General features: G+C 40.8%; 1 protein-coding gene across 3 annotated transcripts in view; it reads left to right on the top strand.

Annotated features, from left to right (window-relative positions):
- Positions 1-23,668, top strand: part of MAGI2 (membrane associated guanylate kinase, WW and PDZ domain containing 2) — a 1,132,945-nt gene that overhangs the window by 883,844 nt on the left and 225,433 nt on the right. For 2 of the 3 annotated variants that reach the window (XM_074942551.1, XM_074942550.1), the window contains exons 8-10: positions 12,113-12,234; positions 12,590-12,718; positions 13,508-13,690. In XM_074942551.1, coding sequence (XP_074798652.1) covers positions 12,113-12,234; positions 12,590-12,718; positions 13,508-13,690 — 434 coding nt within the window. The remainder of the gene's footprint in view (positions 1-12,112; positions 12,235-12,589; positions 12,719-13,507; positions 13,691-23,668) is intronic. The other variant, XM_074942552.1, reaches the window with a different exon arrangement.

Raw genomic sequence — 23,668 nt, 5'->3', positions numbered from 1 at the left:
ATTTTTGCTTCATAATGATACTTTTCTGAATAGTCTTACTTCGCGGTAAGTCTGAGAGTCACATTATTTTGTATGAGTGCAGGTTGTATCTTATGTGAAATTTTTCTATGCTCACTCATGGCATTAAGAACAGGAGTACTTGTGGCACCTTAGAGACTAACAAATTTATTTGAGCATAAGCTTTTGTGGGCTACAGCCCACTTATGCTCAAATAAATTTGTTTGTCTCTAAGGTGCCACAAGTACTCCTGTTCTTTTTGAGGATATAGACTAACACGGCTGCTACTCTGAAACTCATGGCATTGTAATTTTGCGCCTAAAGGCACAGCTAGAGAAGGAGAATGTAATTTTCTATTATTTTAATGGCACAATCCCTGCCTGCATTTTTCCAGGAGAACATGGTGTGTGTACAAAATAAAGAAAAGATCCTTTCTCCCTTCCATTTAGTATAGGTCTTTGTGCTGTGGGGTAAAGCGGATTACTGCCCAAAAGAATAGATGTAATTGATTAGTCTATTTAACTCGAGCTTACATAAAATACCCAAGAATTGAGAGAGATGAAAATGGCTTGCTTCTCCTCTGCCTTTTATCTTGTGCAGCCATTGACACTTGTGCAAAGTGAGTCTAAAGTGGCAATAAAATGATACCTAATCAAAATGATAGCATTATATTCTCTCTCTGCACAGGTGTCATAGACTACCCAAGTTCTAAAGCCATGGAGAATCAATCCCAGAAACTATTAACTCACTTTCCCCTGGTCACAGTCCACAGATAGTGAATTGAGAGCCCATCCAATTGAGGAAAGGGGCAAACACACCAGACAAAAATCTATGAAACAAATAGCAGATCCATTTATTCTAGAGGGAAGAACTTACAGAAGAAGGTTATGAAAAGAAAAACCCAAACTCAGATCCTTACACTGAGAGCCTCACTTTGTTTCCACAGTTACCCAGTACAAATTACAGTGTTTTACAGTTTGCTTAACCCATAGTTCTCTGATACCCTGTTGTCTCTTGATTCCATACTAACACTACATCTATGCTGGCTCATTCTGGAAATATACCAGCTCTCATGCTTTCCTAGTTTCAAACTGCAGTGCAGAGCCGTGTTGCCATCAGTTTGGGCAGGAAGATGGCAGAATGCCTCTTAGATCCCTGAGAATTTAGGAGCCAAGTTTTTAGGGCTTCCCTTCCACAGCTGATAAAAGAGCTACAGCACCTGGGCATCCTCTCCTGCTCCTCCAGACCTCCCAAAACAAAAACAGAACTGTAATAGAGTCCTTGGTGGGTTGGGTTGCCTAGTGGTTAGCGCAGGTAGTGCCCCCCACACCCTGGTGGGCCGGTCTTACAGTCCTGGTCCTCCTTTACTCAGAAGTGTGGTGAGGAGTACTGGTGGTTTGAGTCTCTCCTGTAATGAAGGCAGTGGTAGGGGAGCCCACCCACTCCACCAGGCTCCAACCCAGGGCCCTAAGAGGGTCAACAATATCTGGCCACCAAAAGTGCCTCTGAGTCACCCTCCCTGGGTCACTTCCTACCACTGCTTTTCTCTCCCAGCTTTTAGTCCCAGGAAAGGTGTAAAGAAAAAGGAAAGGTAACCAAACTGTCAGCCCTAACTGGGATCAGCGTATAGCCTCCCTTCCCTCAGGAAGGCTTCTCCAGCCCCCTTGTCAGGAGCTTTCTGGGTAAGTCTGTCTTTCTCCCCAGCCTTCCCCCTTCTGAGCTGGGTTGCTCCCTTTTCAACCCATTCTCCAGTTGGAGTGTGCTCTGCAGGGATCAGGGGTGGGGATACCTGGGCCCAGTACTGTCCTTTAAACCCTTCTGGTCCAGTGTGGGGTTTGTACACCCCATCACAAAAACAAAAGCTTCGCTTCGGCCACAGTCTTGCTGACTCCTTTGTAAAGCAGCAGCAGCTGCCCTGGGTCTCTGTGTTCCCCAGCTTGTCCTCTTCCCTCAGATGAAGGAGCCATCAGCTCTGCCCCTGACCCAACTCACTCACCCTGTCCAAATTCCTACCTACCCCAGGTGAGTGGATTATTTGAACCCCTGTATATAGTGAATAATGCCAAGAAATTACTCCTCTGTCCTTATGCTTGGGTTTTTATAATATTCCTGTGTAGTAAGTGATGGCGTTCACATATCTCTTTATAGTAATCCTCTTCATATCTCCCAAATATATATTTATACAGCTGCTGGTAGTGACTAATGATCTTCCGCACAAGTGGCTATGTACTTTAGAGACTAACAGGTGTTGTGCAATTCCTGTGCATTAAGCTGTCCCTGCGGCATCTCCTTTGAGCTAAATACTGCCGAAAACATTCATAGATACTAAGGTCAGAAGGGACCATTATGATCATCTAGTCTGACCTCCTGCACAACGCAGGCCACAGAATTTCACCCACCCACTCCTGCGAAAAACCTCTCACCTATGTCTGAGCTATTGAAGTCCTCAAATCGTGGTTTAAAGACTTCAAGGAGCAGAGAATCCTCCAGCAAGTGTCCCGTGCCCCATGCTACAGAGGAAGGCAAAAAACCTCCAGGGCCTCTTCCAATCTGCCCTGGAGGAAAATTCCTTCCCGACCCCAAATATGGCGATCAGCTAAACCCTGAGCACATGGGCAAGATTCACCAGCCAGATACTACAGAAAATTCTTTCCTGGGTAATTCAGATCCCACCCCATCTAACATCCCATCACAGGCCATTAGGCCTATTTACCATGAATATTTAATTACCAAAATCATGTTATCCATCTCCTCCATAAACTTATCGAGTTTAATCTTAAAGCCAGATAGATCGTTTGCCCCCACTGCTTCCCTTGGAAGGCTATTCCAAAACTTCACTCCTCTGATGGTTAGAAACCTTCGTCTAATTTCAAGTCTAAACTTCCTGGTGGCCAGTTTGTATGCATTTGTTCTTGTGTCCACATTGGTACTGAGCTTAAATAATTCCTCTCCCTCTCCGATATTTATCCCTCTGATATATTTATAGAGAGCAATCATATCTCCCCTCAACCTTCTTTTAGTTAGGCTAAACAAGACAAGCTCATTGAGTCGCCTTTCATAAGACAGGTTTTCCATTCATCGGATCATCCTAGTAGCCCTTTTCTGTACCTGTTCCAGTTTGAATTCATCCTTCTTAAACATGGGAGACCAGAACTGCACACAGTATTCCAGGTGAGGTCTCACCAGTGCCTTGTATAACGGTACTAAAACCTCCTTATCCCTACTGGAAGATTATCTGGGTCCCCCGATTTAGTCCCATTAAGCTGTTTGAGTTTCGCTTCTACCTCAAATATGGTAATGTCTACCTCCATATCCTCATTCCCATTTGTCATGCTACCATTATCCCTAAGATCCTCTTTAGCCTTATTAAAGACTGAGGCAAAGTGGTAAGGCTTACGCAGTTCCATTACACAGTCACTGGAACCAAAATGGAGCACGTAGTTGTCTGCATTTTAAGCCCACCCTCCATCAGGCAGACACAGGCTTCTTGCCCCATGTGCTGCAATGCAATTGTGTTTCTAGGCTGTTGTTGCCAAACCCACTCATCCCACAGACAAAATATAAAGGAGGGAAAGGATACCTTAAAGGCATACTGTACTTACTGTAATAGAAAAGCTTTAATGGGATCTAGCAGAGATCTGGAATAGTAAGAATGGATGTTCATAGACCAGCATTAAAAGTGCAGCAGCACTAGCTTTATAAAGGCTTTTATAGTCAATATAAGGAGCTGTATTTTAATCTGCTTTCTAAGCTCAATAATTTGGTAGTGAAAATTGTTGTCCATTTTTCATTATAAAAAGTGACAGTGTTACACCTTCCTTTATTACTAGCATTTAACAGATGATTTAATTTTTAACTAGATGAAATCACATTACAATAAACTCTTTTAATTATGTCATAAAATGGATAAATCATGAAAAGTTAGGTTATGAACCTTTGCATATTCAAATCCAATCCAACTTTATAGGAATCACTTTAAAACTGTCAAGGAAAGAATATCCTACCCTCCACTTATTAGAACATCTGTATCTCTCTAAAATAAAGAGGGGCAGTTTGCGGGGATAAACCACTGAAGTAATCAGATTCAGTGTAACACCTTGCAGTGGTCAGCCATAAAGAGTATTTAGATTCTTAGCACTCAGTTAAGCACAAAATATTTGCAATTTTCTCTAGAGTGTGAGGGCCCAGATGCTGCTTCTCCTCTCAGTTGTACATAACTAAGGTTCAATGGATGGATATGCTCTTAATTCACCTTACTATTGCAAATCCAAACTTATCTGCAAGGGATGGACATTTGCACTAACTCTAGCAGGTGAAACTTTCTACTGTGACTGGGTCAACTTCATAGAATCATAGAATATCAGGGTTGGAAGGGACCTCAGGAGGTCATCTAGTCCAACCCCTTGCTCAAAGCAGGACCAATCCCCAACTAAATCATCCCAGCCAGGGCTTTGTCAAGCCTGACCTTAAAAATATCTAAGGAAGCAGATTCCACCACCTCCCTAGGTAACGCATTCCAGTGTTTCGCCACCCTCCTAGTGAAAAAATTTTTCCTAATATCCAACCTAAACCTCCCCCACTGCAACTTGAGACCATTACTCCTTGTTCTGTCATCTGCTACCTCTGAGAACAGTCTAGAGCCATCCTCTTTGGAACCCCCTTTCAGGTAGTTGAAAGCAGCTATCAAATCCCCCCTCATTCTTCTCTTCCGCAGACTAAACAATCCCAGTTCCCTCAGCCTCTCCTCAGAAGTCATGTGTTCCAGTCCCCCAATCATTTTTGTTACCCTCCGCTGGACCCTTTCTAATGTTTCCACATCCTTCTTGCAGTGTGGGACCGAAAACTGGACACAGTACTCCAGATGAGTCCTCACCAATGTCGAATAGAGGGGAACGATCACGTCCCTCGATCTGCTGGCAATGCCCCTACCTATACATCCCAAAATGCCATTGGCCTTCTTGGCAACAAGGGCACACTGTTGACTCATATCCAGCTTCTCGTCTACTGTAACCCCTAGGTCCTTTTCTGCCAAACTGCTGCCTAGCCATTCGGTCCCTAGTCTGTAGCAGTGCATGGAATTCTTCCGTCCTAAGTGCAGGGCTCTGCACTTGTCCTTGTTGAACCTCATCAGATTTCTTTTGGCCCAATCCTTTAATTTGTCTAGGTCTCTCTGTATTCTATCCCTACCCTCCAGCGTATCTACCTCTCCTCCCAGTTTAGTGTCATCTGCAAACTTGCTGAGGGTGCAATCCACACCATTCTCCAGATCATTTATGAAGATATTGAAAAAAACCAGCCCAAGGACCAACCCTTGGGGCACTCCACTTGATACCGGCTGCCAACTGGACATGGAGCCATTGATCACTACCTGTTGAGCCTGACAATCTAGCCAACTTTCTATCCACCTTATGGTCCATTCATTCAGCCCATACTTCTTTAACTTGCTGGCAAGAATACTGTGGGAGACCATGTCAAAAGCTTTGCTAAAGTCAAGGAACAACACATCCACGACTCTCCCCTCATCCACAGAGCCAGTTATCTTGTCATAGAAGGCAATTATATTAGTCAGGCATGACTTTCCCTTGGTGAATCCATGCTGACTGTTCCTGATCACTTTTCTCTCCTCTAAGTGCTTCAGAACTGATTCCTTGAGGACCTGCTCCATGATTTTTCCAGGGACTGAGGTGAGGTTGACTGGCCTATAGTTCCCAGGATCCTCCTTCTTCCCTTTTTTAAAGATGGACACTACATTAGCCTTTTTCCAGTCGTCCGGGACTTCGCTGGATCGCCATGAGTTTTCAGAGATAATGGCCAATGGCTCTGCAATCACATCTGCCAACTCCTTTAACACTCTCAGATGCAACGCATCCGGCCCCATGGATTTGTGCTCTTCCAGCTTTTCTAAATAGTCCCGAACCACTTCTTTCTCCACAGAGGGCTGGTCACCTCCTTCCCATGCTGTGCTGCCCAGTGCAGCAGTCTGGGAGCTGACCTTGTTTGTGAAGACAGAGGCAAAAAAAGCATGGAGTACATTAGCTTTTTCCACATCCTCTGTCACTGGATTGCCTCCCTCATTCTGTAAGGGGCCCACACTTCCCTTGACTTTCTTCTTGTTGCTAACATACCTGAAGAAACCCTTCTTGTTACTCTTAACATCTCTTGCTAGCTGCAACTCCAGGTGTGATTTTGGCCTTCCTGATTTCACTCCTGCATTCCCGAGCAATATTTTTATACACTTTCCTGGTCATTTGTCCAATCTGCCACTTCTTGTAAGCTTGTTTTTTGTGTTTAGGATCAGCAAGGATTTCACTGTTAAGCCAAGCTGGTCACCTGCCATATTTACTATTCTTTCTACACATCGGGATGGTTTGTCCCTGTAACCTCAATAAGGATTCTTTAAAATACAGCCAGCTCTCCTGGACTCCTTTCCCCTCATGTTATTCTCCCAGGGGATCCTGCCCGTCAGTTCCCTGAGGGAGTCAAACTTTTGTGCAACCTTCTAACAGAGCCTGTGATTTAAAGATTAAACGCTAGCCTTCTTCCTTCCACAGCCCCGCACAGAATTATGGTGCTGTGCTGGCTTTTTCAGCTGTCTAATCGCAAAAAGAGCATCTCTACCTTTATGGTTGATTAACTACAACATGAAACTCAATTTGCAAACATGGTCTCCTTAATAGGACAGCTAAACTAACCAGATGGGTACTTATTGTAAACTGTGCATCCTGCCTCAACTGTGCAACATTTCTTTATCTTTTCTATCTGACACGCTGTTACTGCTTATGTAAGAAAATAACATGTTATCTCAGCAATTCTGTTTCTTTCATTTTAAAAAGTAGCTAAATCTTACATTTTGATGCTCATTTCAACAAATATGTCCATTAATACTTGTTTTAAACACAATTTCAGTATCTAAATGAAAGATTTGGATGTCTTTTTAAGGAAAAATGAAACAGCAATTGAGGCCACATTAGTTAAATCAGCCTTTACCAGTTCCACTTCCTAGCTGACTTCCATACTAATATCATCAGCACAGGTGCAGCGCTGTGACCCCATGCACCAGGTTGCATTGTCCAAAGGAGGGAGCCAGGCCCAACCCTGTGGGACAAAAGCCACTGCAGTGGGATGAATACAGGGTGGGCTTGTTTGCCAGCCCTTCCTCACCGGGCCAGGGCGGGCTTGCTCTCCAGCCCTGGGCCTCCCCTCTGCACTGGGCCTCCCCTCTGCACTGGGCTTTATTGAAGTCATGGACACAAAGGAAAGCCACGGACAAACAGAGAAACCATGATATCTGTGGCTTATTTACCACTGTGACTCATAGACTTTAAGGCCAGAAGAGACCATTGTGATCTCTAGTCTGACCTCCTACACGTTGCAGGCCACAGAACCTCACCCACCCTCTCCTGTAATAGATGCTGAACCTCTGGCTGAGTTACTGAAATCCTCAAATAATGATTTAAAGACTTCAAGGTACAGGTAGGCCACCATTTACTCTAGCTTTTCCCAGCAAGTGACCCATACACCAGGCTGCAGAGGAAGGCGAAAAAACTCCAGGATCTTTGCCAATCTGACCTGGGGGGAAATTCCTTCCCAATGTCAAATATGGTGATCAGTTGAACCCTGAGCATGTTGGAAAGACCCACCAGCCAGATACCTGGGAAAGAATTCTCTGTAGTAACTCAGAGCCATCCCCATCTAATGCCAAACTGTGATGGCGGGCACCTGGCCCCGTTGAAGCTCCCTGCTGCAGGCCCCATGGTTCTACCACACTGGACCTCAGAAAAGGAGCAGCAAAGGTGGGTCCTCTAGTCCTGCCTAGAAAAGTTGCATGGAAGCGGCCAATCAGAACCCAGCAAGCTCATATAAAAGGCGCTGCAGGGCCTTAGCAGGTCAGTTCCTGGCTGGGACCAGAAGGGCAAGAAAGGGTGCTCAGTTCTGGCTGGAGGGGTTGATGGCTGCATTTACTGGACCTGAGAGAGAGAGGATCTGAGAAATTCAGCCCTGAGTTAAGGGTGAAGAGAATGGAGCTACGTGGGAAAAGTCCCAGGGAATAGCCACAGCGAAATGGAGGCAGCAGTACATGGCTGCTGTTTATAGGGTCCCTGAGTTGGGACCCAGAGTAGTGGGCATCCCCGCTAGCAAAATCACCTAAGCCACAAGTCTTCTTTAGAAGCACAAGCAAAGGGCTGGATTTAAAGGACCCAGAGATGGGGCTGATAACCTGTTGAGGGCAGACAGTTTCAGCAGGGAGAGACTCCATGGAGCCTAGGAGGGTCTGAAGAGCAAAGGCACCTGAGGAAGGAGGGGCTGAGTCCAGCTTGAGCCTGGGGATTTGAAGACTTTTGTGTTCGTTTTGGACTTCAGTACTCCCGGAAGGGGTCCTTGATTGTGTGACTTGGCCAGAGGGCTGAGCCACTGAAGACCCACCAAGCAAGGCTAACAACGTACAGGGGATGCCAGGAAAGGCCTGCAGTACCACACCCAGCCTCTAGGAGGCACTCACCAGAGGTGAGTGTCACCCACTACACAACTCTGCAGCTCTACCTATTATTAACAGCCACATTTACAAATGATGACTTTGTTATGTAGATAGCAGCTTTAAAGTTTGGCACATTTTTTCACTTTCACTCTTTAAAACAAATGTCCCTGTTGACTTCAATAGAAATCTTTTCTGGGTGACGAACATCTGACATCACCTTTTGGTTTACCAGGTATATTAGGTCACCTAAAGATACATTGCTGTTTCCCCTCTATCCCCTTGGTTTAATGAACACTGGAATATTTTCATTTTTTTTAAATAACATTGTCTAAAGGGTAGGGCCTTGATCCAGAGAATTGCTTCGCATGGGATCATGAAGGTGACTTCAGTGGAAGTCACATGTACTCAGCACCTTTTACAATCCCTGATTCTAAGGGAGCTCAGGGTCAGATCTTCAAGTGTTTAGCATCCACAATCAGGACCAGATATTCCCTGCAGCTCTCTCTGAGAACTGTTTTGAAAGGCTGGTCCTGTGTGCATAAATATTTACCTCTCTGGAGCAACAGTAATTTACAACACATCCAACAACTTCACACACATATCTAGCCAATCGCCCAAACCTGCATGATGCTGAGTGCCCTCAAATCCTCTGACTTCATCAGGAGAAGCATGCCACATGACACAGGAGATGATCCCCACCCTGCTGGATTTGTTCCCTAGTCAGTAAAAAAATTATCCTCCTGATAACACGCTCTGCAATATAATGTATGGGAGAAAGTTATGTATGAGATACGGGATATCAAAGGCACAGTATCAGAGAAAAACACATGCTAATAGGGGCCATGGGAAATGTTACATATTGGGAGAAAGTTGTGGCATTACAATGTGATTTTTTCACATTTCAGTGCTCTACATGAATTAGTTTCTGCACTTTCCCCCCTGTTTTCTTTTATAAAATACAACAGAAATATAGTCGAGTGTTAAAATTTCATCTTCAATATAATTTTGTTTGCTGCTGTGGGAATCCAGCACATAATGGATCCATTACTTTGTTAAGCAATTTGCCTAAACAGTCACTATTGGGGTTAAGATTTCTATTTCATCATAAACAGCTAATTTTGTTTTCAGCTTATCCAGGACCACTATGCACAAACACCATCCTGTTTCTCTCTTGCATAGAAATCACATATAGTGAAAACTTGAAAACCTGTGTTGCTGGAGTATTTTTCAGTGATACTGCAGAATAGCGTATAGCCACATAGATTGAAACTAGGGCTGTCAAGCAATTAAAAAAATTAATCGTGATTAATCACGTGATTAAAATAATCGTGATTAATCACATGATTAATTGCACTGTTAAACAATAATAAAATTCCATTTATTTAAATGTTTTGGATGTTTTCTACATTTTCAAATATGTTGATTTCAATTACAACACAGAATAAAAATTGTACAGTGCTCACTTTATATTTATTTTTGATTACAAGTATTTGCTCTGTACAAAAACCCCAGAGAAATAGTATTTTTAAATTCACTTAATACAAGTACTGTGGTGCAATCTCTTTATCATAAAAGATGAACTTACAAATGTAGAATTATGTATAAAAAAACTGCATTCAAAAATAAAGCAATGTAAAATTGTAGAGCCTGTAAGTCCGCTCAGTCCTACTTCTTATTCAGCCAATTGCTAAGACAAACAAGTTTGTTTACATTTGCAGGAGATAATGCTGCCTGCTTCTTGTTTACAGTGTCACCTGAAAGTGAGAACAGGAGTTTGCGTGGCACTGTTGTAGCTGGCGTCGCAAGATATTTACTTGCCAGATGTGCTAAAGAGTCATATGTCCCTTCATGCTTCAACCACCGTTCCAGTGGACATGCATCCATGCTGATGACAGATTCTGCTCAATAACAATCCAAAGCAGTGCAGAGTAATGCATGTTCATTTTCATCATCTGTGTCAGATCCCACCAGCAAAAGGGTTGATTTTCTTTTTTGGTAGTTCGGGTTTTGAGGTTTCCTCATCAGTGTTGCTTTTTTAAGACTTCTGAAAGCATGCTCAACACCTCGTCCCTCTCAGATTTTGGAAGGCACTTCAGAGTCTTAAACCTTGGGTCGGTTAGAAATCTCACATTGGTATCTTCTTAGCATTTCGTGAAATCTACAGTGACAGTGTTCTTAAAATGAACATGTGTTGTGTCATCATCCGAGACGGCTATAACATGAAATATATGGCAGAATGCAGGTAAAACAGAGCAGGGGACATACAATTCTTCCCCAAAGAGTTCAGTCACAAATTTAATTAACGCATTCTTTTTTAATGAGCATCATCAGCATGGAAGCATGTCCTCTGGAATGGTGGCCGAAGCATGAAGGGCCATACAATTGTTTAGCATATCTGGCGTGTAAATACCTTGCAATGCCAGCTACAAAAGTGCCATGCAAATGCCTGTTCTCACTTTCTGGTGACATTGTAAATAAGAAGAGAGCAGCACTGTCTCCTGTAAATGTAAACAAACTTGTTTGTCTTAGCGATTGGCTGAACAATCTGAAGTAGGACTGTGTGGACTTGTAGGCTCTGAAGTTTTACATTGTTTTGTTTTTGAGTGCAGTTATGTAACAAAAAAAATCTATATTTGTAAATTGCACTTTTATGACAAAGAGATTGCACTACAGTACTTGTATGAGGTGAACTGAAAAATACTATTTCTTTTGTTTATCATTTTTACAATGCAAATATTGTAATAAAAATAATATACACAATTACAACACAGAATACAATCTATATGAAAATGTAAAAAATGATCCAAAATATTTAATAAATTTCAATTGGTATTCTATTGTTTAACAGTGCAATTAAAACCACGATTAATAGTGATTAATTTTTTTAATTGCGATTAATTTTTTTGAGTTAATCACATGAGTTAACTGCTATTAATCGACAGCCCTAATTGACACTTTACATTTGCAGCAGAGTGCAACAAGTTGAAAGGACAGAGAACTTCCAAATGGATCTGGGAAAGAAACAGTTTTACCAATCAGAGAAAAATTTAAAGTTTATGAAAAATTTTCCTATCATAAATTGAGAGAAAGAGGTGGAATCTCAAATTTTCAAAGATGAACAATATCTTTTTTTAATTTAGGTTAATTTGCGACATTATGTTTTTCACATTATTGAAATTTTTGTTTTACTTTTGGCCTTTTTTATTGTTTCAATTTGTTTTACTATAATTATTTTAAAAAATCATTTTGAAAATGTTGAAACAGGACATTTTGATCGTTTCAAAACTTTTCTCCAAAAATGTTTGAACTGAGAAATTGTCAGAACTGACCCTTTCCCGTGAACAGTTTCAGTTGTAACCAATTGGCATTTTCCAAAGAAAAAGAGTTTTCTTGAAAAATTCCTGATCTGTTCTACTTCCCAATTATTTCCGCTATGAGCTAGGTTGTGCATCCCTTACTTGCACTGATGAGCACTAACTCGTATATTCTCATTCACTACAACAGGACTACTTGTGTGAGTTTTTTAAGCTGGTGTAAGGGTTGCACATGCAAGTAACCCACATGATGATGATCCCATGAAGTAAATAATAATTTTTCACAAAATGGACTCAATTTTTAATCATTACCAATTTTTTTCAGCCACATAAATAGAAGAACACAATTTGAAAATCCTGTCCTAGAAGCAAAAAGGAAGCTACAGCAGCATAACATGCCCAACGCAGAACTTGGAACAAAGCCTATGCAGGCCCCAGGTTTCCGAGGTACAGTACCATGTCAGATTTAAGAAGAAAATAATTGCTATACTTTCCTGGTTTTATGACAATGATTTAACATAGTCTGGTTAAAATACAATTAATTAATAATTAATTGTATCTTCTATGAATTAGCATTAATTGGTGTTCAGTATGTTTCTAAGATAACCTATCTAGCAAACATCATTTAATTTGACGCCTCAGACACTATTGCTGTAGGAGTTTACAAGAACACTGAATCTTGATAATGTGAAAATGATTGTGCTTAGAAAGAAATGTATTAGCAAAAGTCAATATTGATAGATGAGTAAGTTTTGACATAAGGTTATAGCCAAAGAATGAGGCTTGTTCTCCTTTGTAACAGTAGAAAGCGCCTCATCAACATTACCTAGGCCTAAACACGTTCACCCGCATCCTGCTCCTCAGAGGTCTCGCAGTGTGAATGATCTGTCTCAGTGTCGGCGGGACAATGCTGGAATGTACAGTCTGTATGGTATGTCCAAGTGCTGCTTGTTAGCCAAGCTGCACTGTTGTAAAAGTAGAGAGATAAGTTAAGTCACAAACCTTTTCACCTTTCTCATACCTTTTTTCGCAAAATAAAGCACAGAAGAGAGGCACTGGAAGCCAGGTGAGGCTTATTCTTGCCTGATGGTAATTTTCACACTTTACACTGACGCACATTGAAAACAGATGTAAAGGTCACTGAACTGTCACACCGATTGTAAATGTCATTTGTCAGAAACTGAAATTCCATTTGTCTGGGGTGAGAAGATTATCTGGAATTTACCCTTTTGTCTGAATCACTGATATAAATGGATATTTTTTGTTATTGGGGGCGTGAGGGGAAACTAATTATAAATTATTTGGTATACAAAGCTGAATTGATAGGCTAGGAATAATTTTTAAGAGTTCAAAGTTACCTTGCATATTATTTTTATCACTGTGTAAATATTTTAGCTACACAACAATCTATCTCTAAACTTATTTCCAAGAGCATTTGCTTCAGTGCTTATCAAAGAGCATTCCTAGCCCTTCCACCCCCAAGACTGATCTGCCATAGGTAGAAAAGTCCTCCTTAGTTGGTTTTGTATTAATGTAAAATAAGGACTCACTAATGTGTTTATTTCTCCTGGAATGCTTACACTCTTTATTTCCTTTAATATCAAAATGCCACACTGCCACCTATTATTGCTGCTGCTTCTCTTCTCTTTTGTTTGTGACTCTGTGTTATATTATGACTTGACTGGAACCATTTTCTTTTTGTTTGTGTTGACTGATGTAGAAAAACCACTCTTCACCCGTGATGCATCACAACTGAAGGGAATTTTCCTCAGCACAACTCTCAAGAAGAGCAACATGGGCTTTGGATTTACCATCATTGGTGGGGACGAGCCAGATGAGTTTCTACAGGTGAAGAGTGTAATTCCTGATGGGCCTGCAGCACAGGATGGCAAAATGGAAACAGGTGATTAAGTTGGTTCCTTGATATAATTATCAGACTTCAGCCTTAGATTTTTGAGCAGCATTTTTCTTAAGTGCAGAAATAAGCAGGTGTGTTCGTGCTGCCATTCTGAATGGTGCAAGTAGAGCTGTGTGAATAACTAGTTTTTTGGGTTGCTGGCCATTCTGAAAAATAATAATCACTTCAGGTCAACCTAAAACAAAGGTTTTTAAAATGTTGGTAAATCAAAAAGTTAGAAAAAATTGGTTTTGGTCAAATGAAACATTTCATTTAAATGTTGAGAGGTTTTTAAAAGGGTTTACTGTTTCTTTTAATAAAATTGAAGGAAATTTCAAAATGAAAAGTCATTTGAAATAGAAAAACCAAAATATTTTTATTTTTTTTTTCAAAAAAAAATGGTTTTGTTTTGACACAAACAATTTGGCAAAACTGACACACATTTGCAAAATGTTTTGGACTCACCAAATCTACATTTTTTACCCCAAAAAAGATTTTTAGACAAAAACTTCATCCACCTCTGGGACAAGAAGAATATTTCTGCCTCAGAGAATATTTCCCAAGGGAAGTATTTCCCTGGAGTATTTCTTTCTAGAAATGAAAGGAAAACTTTTATTTTTTCTTCACAGTATTTTCCTATGATGAAGATCTCTGAAGCAAACTTTTACTTATTTAGGGTAAAATTCTCTCACATCTGCAGAGCAGATCTCAGATGTGATGCTCTTCTCAACACATGCTCAGATTACCTGTGAGGATTCCGTGCCTGTAGAGACAGAGGCCACAGACACAGACTCAGACTTTTCTGGAGGAAGGACTATATTTTAAAATAGTCAAATTAAGTTTGATTCTGCTTATCTGAGTAAAGACTATGTAACCCTTCTGCCAGGTGGAGTCAGCAGCAACAGGGCTGGGTTCAATATCTAGGGGTTCCTTTCCATCGATACAACACAGAACCAGCTTGAGCCCCCACCCAGTAACCTGGGAAAATTACACACCACACCTGAAAAGGAGTACTTGTGGCACCTCAGAGACTAACCAATTTATTTGAGCATAAGCTTTCGTGAGCTACAGCTCGCTTCATCGGATGCATCCGATGAAGTGAGCTGTAGCTCACGAAAGCTTATGCTTTCACAAGTACTCCTTTTTTTTTTGTGAATACAGACTAACATGGCTGCTACTCTGAAACACCACACCTGGTCGCCTCAGAAAGGCAATACTTTCTCACCTGCAAGCACAGAGTCCGAGTGTAGAAAAGAAACTTTTAATAAAAGGAGGGAAGTAACTCAGCGTTAATTTGGGAAAACACTGCAAACAGGGTTCATAAACATAAACCATGAGCCAAAGACCCACCCTCCAAGTAAGTTGGGCAGTGTCCTTTTCCCCTTGGGTTCTTAAGCCCAGGAGCCCAAAAGTCCCTTTAACGTGCCCGTCTCTTCTCTGTACCCCACTCACAGTTGCTGTCTTTGGTCAGTGCAAACAAAGGGTTCAGAGGTGCATTTGAAGAGTTCCCCTCCCACCCTAGGTGGGGGTGGGGTAAGGAGGCACCTAACTTGCTCCGCTGCTCAGACACTCGCTTGCCACCCCTCTCCGTCAGCCACCCTGCTGGCCACTCGCTGTGCCACCTGGCCACCTGCCAGCCGTTGCTGCTCCTCTCTGCCTGGCCATCCCCCCACCGCTCATTCTGCTCACTACCTCACCAGCCACTCATCTGCCAGCTGACTGTCAGTCACCATCTGCTGCCACCTGCCTCTCTGCTGTGACCTCTGCACATCAGTCTTTTAGTAATTTTCAGCTCTTTGGAGGCTGGAGAGAAACACTTACCCATCTCAACATGATTTCAGCTCTCAGTGATGTTTAGCTCTTAGCAGGCTTGGCAGAAACACAATCCAACCACAACTGATCTCAGCTCTGAAAATGAGCATTTAAAATAACAAAGAGGCTCCCAAGGAAGCTTATATAGCTCTTTCTTTGAACACTGGGGGGGAACAGGTTAAACCAGTCCAGGGAGGACCCTTGTGGGAGGGTCTGCACATCCTGGCTGGGACACCTGTCCCCACCCCTCTTACTTTCACAGGACTCTGGCATTCAAGCACCTGGCTTAACGAAGTCCTTTCAGCTGAGGGTCCTGCTTTTCTGTATTCATACAATAATGCCAACAACATTGGTAACAGCATTTCACTACCCCTGCATTCAGTACTAAAGTGATTTGTAACACAACACCAGTCAAAGTTGATTATTTGAGCAACACACCACTCTATCTGCTGGATATTTAAGCAGAGTAGGTGTGTTCATGTAAATACAGTTTGCTCTAGAAGTCTGTCCCCCTCCCAGCTAGCTATCAGGGAAGAATTCAGCAGACCCTGCTTACATCTACTTTTAGTAAAGGCTTACAAGATCATCTCAGATCCATATATGGAAAGAATCCTTCTATGTGCCTTTCCTCATCCTCCATGGATGGTGGGGTCAGCTGTCACCCTACCTCCATGCCCTGCAGAGGGTGTTCCCTAGCCCTAGGATCTTTTTTGAGGTAGGGGGTGGAGACTGGTCAGGCTGATGGACGCATACGTCTTTCTCCGTCCATCCTGACAGAGATTTTTAGAGAAAAGATAATAAAATCTGGGGCTATGTTATCTTTGCGGGGGGCCCCCAACTGAAACCAGAGTCATAGGGATAGCCTAATCTATGGTAGGGAAAAGCCCCATGTGCACACTCATAGAGAACAACGTGTGGGGATCCTTGCAGATTTACTCCCTCAATCCTCATTTCTGCAGATTTTTGTGGGGGAGGGAATAACCAGGACCAGAACATGTCAGGATACACCACCTAGAACTACTGCTGGTGCTGTAAGGACAAATAAACTTCTGTAAGACCATGCAAGTAGGAATTGTGGAGGTTCTGAATTTTACTGTTTTTAAAATGCTCTTCTTGCACAAAATATGCCATTAAAATGGTGGAAGGTTTCTGATGCCAAGTAAAGAGTGGCAGATATAACAAAAATTAAAATATAGATTTCTTTTTTGTAAAATCTTATAAGTGTTCTATCAGCTTGAACTTTAGTCGCATTGTTGATGTCAACCTCAAAGTGCAATTTGGTACACAAGGTTAAAATTCAAGAAGCTAATTAGTAGAAGAAATGGTGCAACAGAGACATGCTCAGAAGAGACTAATGAATCCTGTTAACAGTAAAACCAATCAATTGCTCTTGAACAGTGCCTTGATCTTCATGTTGCCTAATTTGCAGCAGAGGGCTTCCCAGGTTGTTATGGCCCAGCATACTTTGATTAAGAACTCAAAGCAGGATTCTTTGAAATAATCTGAGTGGAATGGTTGAGTGTCTTTTCAACTAAACTAGAACCTGATACTGAAACTGCATGATTGGTCTGTTGTAACATTGATGGTTGTTATTGTGGTCATTTATTGACAGGCAGGGTGGGTGGGTAGTATATTTCAGTGGATAAACTTCTATGGGTGAAAGATACAAGCTTTTAAAGCTTACACAGAACTCGTCTTCAGGTCTGGGAAACGTACTTAGAATGTCACTGCTAAATACAAGGTGAAACGGATTGTCTAGCATAAGTCGTTAACACATTTATTCAGATGGGTATTTATGAAGAAATATTTTTTTTAAAACTTACATTAAAATAATACTGAAGATTTTATTGAAAACCACAAATGCAAGGAAAGTAAGAATTAAAGGTGAGAGAGAATTTCAAAACACAAAATTATTATTCTAATAAACCTGATATGTGTATTATTAAATTACATACTGAGCTAAATTCTGTCCTTAGTAGACTCCCCGCAGCTCCCTGAATATCAAGTTATCACGTGAGTAAAATAAACCAAGAGTTTCAGGTTAATGAATTTTGCCTCACACAACATCCCTGTGAGGTAGGCATGTGTTGTTATTTTCGTATTATAAATGGGTAAACTGAGAAACAGGGATATTTAAAAACATAAGGTTTATAAAACAGGCCTGTAGCAAATAACCCAATTTCCTCATTCCCACTCCTTTGCATGTTTCCTAAACTGTGCTTCCTGTTCCTCAGAAACTGTTTTCACAGTCTGCTCACCTTCAGATATGTTGCACTTCACGGTCTGCCAAATAGTCCTTCCTGGAGCTATTTCAGAAAATAGATTGTTCGCTTACCTATTATTTTAAATCATCCTGTGTTTCTAAACCATTAGAGAGACAAATCTCCTTTGTAAGTTAAATAAGTATTGTTGGATGAAGAATAAGGTGTTTTATACAAATGTACTTTTCTCGTGTGTTTCTAAAAAATAGCACCTCCTATGATACACTTTTCTTGCCTCTTGTGTCACAGTAATAACTGTGCCTATCTCAAGGGGACCATTGTTATTACTTGTTTCAGAGTAACAGCCGTGTTAGTCTGTATTCGTAAAAAGAAAAAAGAAAAGGAGTACTTGTGGCACCTTAGAGACCATACAAAATCAAGATTCTTGCGAAATCGAAGATTTGTAATTGCTGCAGCAATAATAGGTGCTGGATCTTTATTGTTTTGGGATGAAATATGCCCTAGCAAGGAAGCCCATGTAAGGCCTCCCGGCTACTGAAGCTTGACATTTGCCCTCCGTGATGACATCTGTCAGCTCCTCACTGCAAATAGGCTGACAGTGGAAGATGGACAATTATGCAAATTCAGTGCACCTACCACTTTGAATAAGTAAAACTAGGATCTAGGAATGTTATGTCAGGCCACTCATTGGATTAGTGGCCATTGAGACATGCCTGTCCTTCCCCACAAAAACCCTGCCTACCATGTGACTAAAGCCAAAAGCTCAGGATTTATGAGATAAAAGGAAACATAAATTTTATTATTTTACCTGACTTACTACCTTTGATACATACTGTTGCCAACTCTCACAATTTTATTATGAATCTCTAGATATTTGGCATTCTTAAAGATACATCTCCTGGAGTCAAGTGATTACTTGAGAATCTCAGCTTTCCCCTTAAAGACGTGAGTTTCTAGCCTTCTTGTTTGCAGAGAACTGCTTGAAAATGTGACCAGATTGCACCCTAAAGGCTCAATAACCAGAAACTAAACAAAGAGACTACCAAATTTAGTTTTAAAAATCTCTTTTTTTTTTAGCCAATCTCTTCATTTTTCAGGGCCTGCCTCATGACTTTGAATGCTTGAGATTGGCAATCCTGCAAAAAGTTATGTGATAAATAATTACATATAAAATAATGTTAATAAAGCCCTGTATACTATGAAGAAGATCTTATCTTGTTCACTTTCATTTTTTTAAAGTATGCTGTTCATTAAACTTTGCATGGGACCAGATATTAGTAATATGACCTGAGGGAGAAGATGCACTTTGTTTGAACTTTATAGTCTTTGTGTTCATCTCTCTTAAATTAATTTTTCTTTATACTTCTCAATGTTTCTATTGCCTTTATACAATGTGAGCTCTCTCCAGTGGCGAAAATAATACCTGTAAATTCCCAATGAGTTAACCAAGACTCTGGATAAAGTGTCTGCTTTTATTTCAAAATTATTGAATTCAAATCCTCTTGTGGTTTCTGTTTTTATTACATTTTCTTCATACTTTTTTTATTTTCTCAGTACCAAGAAGATTGCTACATCTTGTGCATTTTGTGAAAACTAGGCCAGATATAGACCTGAGTTGCAAAACTTGGATCTGGATTTCAAACATCACACAGTTTGTGATTGTCCAGATGTGAGGTTTTGGACCAGTGTGTTACAGAGATATGGGCCAGACATGTTGTTTGGGTCTAGATTAGTATCTAAACACCATTCCCTAGGGTTTTGTTTGGGGCCCATTTCTAGTGACAATATTTAAGTTACTAGTGGTGGTGGGGGGAGCAAAACAAAATATCTATTATTAGCCCTTCACATAACCTATTTAAGGTACAGGTAGCCAACCCTGGGCTGAATACTCAAAAGGAGTTAGGCTCCTAACTTCTATTGGTTTTGAGTATTCAGCCCCCTGTGACTAAATCCCCAAACATTACCAAACACAAATTTGTGTCATGATCCATGGGTCTCAATCCTGGGTCCACAGGATTCATGGGAACAGCAACACTCCAACCCTCCTCCAGCAGCCAGCTGACAATTGCTTACCTGGGACCTACAAAGCCCAGGCCCAGTGTGAGGCTCTGCCCTGAGATCTGATTGGTGGAGTAGTAGAGTGGTTGATTGGCTTGCTAGCCCTACTTAAGCCAGCAGCAGGAACAGGAAGCTGTCTGAACAACTGAGCTCCACCCTGCTCTGGACTATGTGCTTCTGGATTGCCTTGTGCTTCTTGCCATGGCTTAATTTCTTGGCATTCCTACCCAGCATGACTCCTGAAATTGGACTCGTGGTTCTGATCTCCAGTTTGTCTGTTGCCTCTGACCCCTTGGAATCCTGATCCAGCCAACTCTTGACTGCTGTCTCATGACTGTGGACTCTGTCTCTGACTACTAGGTCTGACTGCCAATCACCTGGCTGTGACAATCTGTTTGTGTTCTTATATCTACATGCTTTCTTTCTCTCTTCTGTTTCTCTGCCTTTCTCCCTGTTGAAGTCAACCAGAGTTTTGCCATGGACTTCAGTGGAGCCAGAAATTTACCCAGTTTCTCCTCTCAACTCTCCATATGTGTGTCTCCTTTCTCTCTCCATTCTTTTTTCTTTAGGTATGGATCTCCTCCCTGCCCTCTTCTCTGATGCATCCTGCTCCCATCTCTGCACTTCTCCTAATCCATTCCAGACTCTCCCAGCGCTGCTCTTATCTGAGTCACCTGTACATTTAGTTCCAGACTCCCAGTCCTCCCTGATTCCCCTCCTTTCCAGTCTGATCACCAGTAAAAACAGCAAGAGAGCTGTTAACTTAGTTTTCTTAATGCTCTCAGTCATTTGGAATTAAGTCTGGTTTTTGTTAATGTCTTGCATAAAGGTAGTTTGTCGAAAAAACATTTGCCTTGGGCCGAGATCCTCCAAGGTATTTAGGTGTCTAACTCCCATTTTAAAAAGTGACTCAGACACTTAGGGGCCTAATTTCTATTGAATTTCAATGAAACTTAAACTCCTAAGTGTCTAAGTCACTTTTGGAAACAGGATTTGGATTTTTAAGTCACTGATGCTCTGTAGAAAATTTTACCCAGGAGCTTAATGTCTCTACCTCACACACACTGTCTGACTTCATTTGGATGATTTTATTTTTTCTTTACCAGCACAAATGGAATTGAATGGACTCTGACTCTGGCTTTAATCTTAATTTAACCCCATAATTCAAGATGCTGTAGTGTTTTCATTCACTTTAATCCATCAAAGCAGCTGTACATTGATTCATTCTTACCATCTTTATAAAGCATCAAAAGACTGTCTGATCCTAAGTATTTTGCAAGCTATTTGCCCAACTAAATGCTCCCATATGTGGATTTGTAAACCATCCGAGAAACAGCAAAACAAGACCTAATTTAAATTGACCATTTAAATAGCTACTAGCCTTTTTCTAATGTAGCTATTTTAAGAGCCATCTTTATATGACTGAACTCTGGGCCATATGAAATAGCCACTGAATTCAAGATTTAATAGCATAAGTGATTCAATTTCTGCCCTGTATTGTGAGCAACAGGAACATTAAACCCAACATTTTTATTTTGTTTTCTTCCATTGCCATGTTAATATGTAGAAATGTCATGGGGCTCTGGAGAGGCAGAACGTTCTTCCTTCATTTCATGAGATAAAAGATATGATTAGAAATATGAGATAGCTCATAGTAGGCATAGTTTGTGGCAAGTATTTTTATTCTGAACCAGGTGCTGCACAGATAATGCTGCACAGTTGGCCCTAGGGTTGGGAAACTGTGACTTGGGACACTCACATTTTAGGGGCGTAAAATTCACTGAATGTGTAATGCACTGGTTTATGAGAATATATATAGCACTGCCCTCCACGGGAGATAACATATATTATACACATGAGCAGGTGTGTGATCATGTGTATAATATATGGTACATGTGTATAATATATGTTACATCTACTGGCTAATCTATTAGAGCTACTCTTTCAGCTCTCTCTATGGAAACTTGGTTTACAGAGACTGAGAAGTTGCATATATGGTTTGCTGACTGTGTTGTATGAATATGTGTACCCATGATTGCCCACCAGTGTAATGCATTTATTATCTGTGTTTCTGGCTGCTTCACCTCTGGCCCCCTTCATTCTATAATGATGAGGTGTTTTCATGCAGCCTAGAAACCAAAGGTGTTTGCAAGTAAATCAGTGAACCTTTCTTGACTGGGAACAGAGACCATCGTACAAACAAAGAGATCCAGGACAGAAATCCCAGGAGGAGGACACATCAGACTGAAATGATTCATTTGCTGTGAATAACTGACACTGTTATATAAATTACAGAGATAACGGAGCTTTTACAACAACCCTGGTCCTTCAGTATCAAGAACACAGGCCTCTACCATCAAAGCTAATGGAGACGTGCTGTTATTGATTATAGGTCCCTTATCCTCACCAAAGTACAAGATAATTGCATATTTAGAGCCACTACACCGTAAAATATGATAAATTAAGAATTAAAATGGCAAATGTGATAAAGCACAGATAGGATTTGAAATATGGACCATTATATAATATGCATCCTGTCTTTCATACATATTTTTCTGTGCTTAATTTCCTTAAGATAACCTTTCACAGATGGGTAGTAATTTACACTTAACTACATTAGTGAGAGCTTTAACTTCCACTCTCTTATTTCCAATGTCAGCATAAATTCTCATAAAGGGCAATATGTAGCCATAAATTCCTAGGCATAACTAAAGGTCAGGCATCATGAAAAAAATGTCCATAAGTGCCAAAAGCATAAATGAAAAACATGTGATAAGCTATTTTTGTTACACATTCTACAAAGCAAAATTAGAGCTCTTGGAATTGTTAGGCTTTTCTTAGAGGATAACAATGTGTTCCTTTTTCTAGCAAGTAGAGATACATGGTTATATTAAGACAATTTTGTCCCATTTGGCTGTTCATATTGTCATATGGAATGCCAGTGCATGAAGAAATACAACTCTCATAAATCCATTAGCTTAACTCCTCCATCTGAAATCATGATAATATATCTGCAGACTCCTAGGTCAAGAGATTTAACTTAGCTCAACGGAAGATAAATACATTATTGTACAACCTCGCCTTTATCAGGTCAAGTTTAGCAAGTTTTGGAAGTTGCCAGTTCCATTATAAGCAGAGCTCATTGAACTCTGTAGTTACCAAAAGTGCTCCAGTTGCAGAACCAATTTTCTTGTATGAAATGTCATTGATGTCTCTCTCACATTATCTGGCTTTATTTGTCTGAACGAGCAAAAATGTCTGGTGAAAATAGTAGTAGTCATCATCATCTAATCTACTCTTTCATTCAAGAATATTGACAAAGAGTGTGTTATTGCTTAACAACAAGAACTATCAAGAAGTGGGAAAGAAGCTGGTTTCTATGTAGTGTGATGCCAGGGAAAAGGAGAACTTTATAATGTAATATCAAATTTAATAATCTAACCTATCTTTTTCAATATCATCACTAATGCCTTGTGAGGAGGGCTTTCAAGTAGGTTTGACGGGGGGCAGGAGACAAAAGCCCACAGTTAAGTCAAAAACATGGAGACCTGGGAGAAGGGTCAGAATCTGGAATGACCATGGACAATTATAGCAGTGACAAAGGAGAGACAAGAGGGAACATAGAGGGGAAATCAAATCAGTATCTTAGATGTCTGTATACCAATGTATGAACTATGAGCAATAAACAGAAAGAACTACAAATGCTAGTGAATACTCACAACTGTGACATACTTGGCATCACAGAGACTTGGTGGGATAATACACATGATTGGAATATTGGTATAGAAGGGTAAAACTTGCTCAGGAAAGACAGGCAATGATTTAGATAATGGCATAGAGAGTACATTTATAAAGTTTGCAGACGATACCAAACTGGGAGGGGTTGCAAGTG

Source organism: Natator depressus, chromosome 1 (genome assembly GCF_965152275.1).
Source record: "Natator depressus isolate rNatDep1 chromosome 1, rNatDep2.hap1, whole genome shotgun sequence".
NCBI classification, from domain to species: domain Eukaryota; kingdom Metazoa; phylum Chordata; order Testudines; family Cheloniidae; genus Natator; species Natator depressus.
This window is presented reverse-complemented; position numbering and strand designations above follow the sequence as displayed.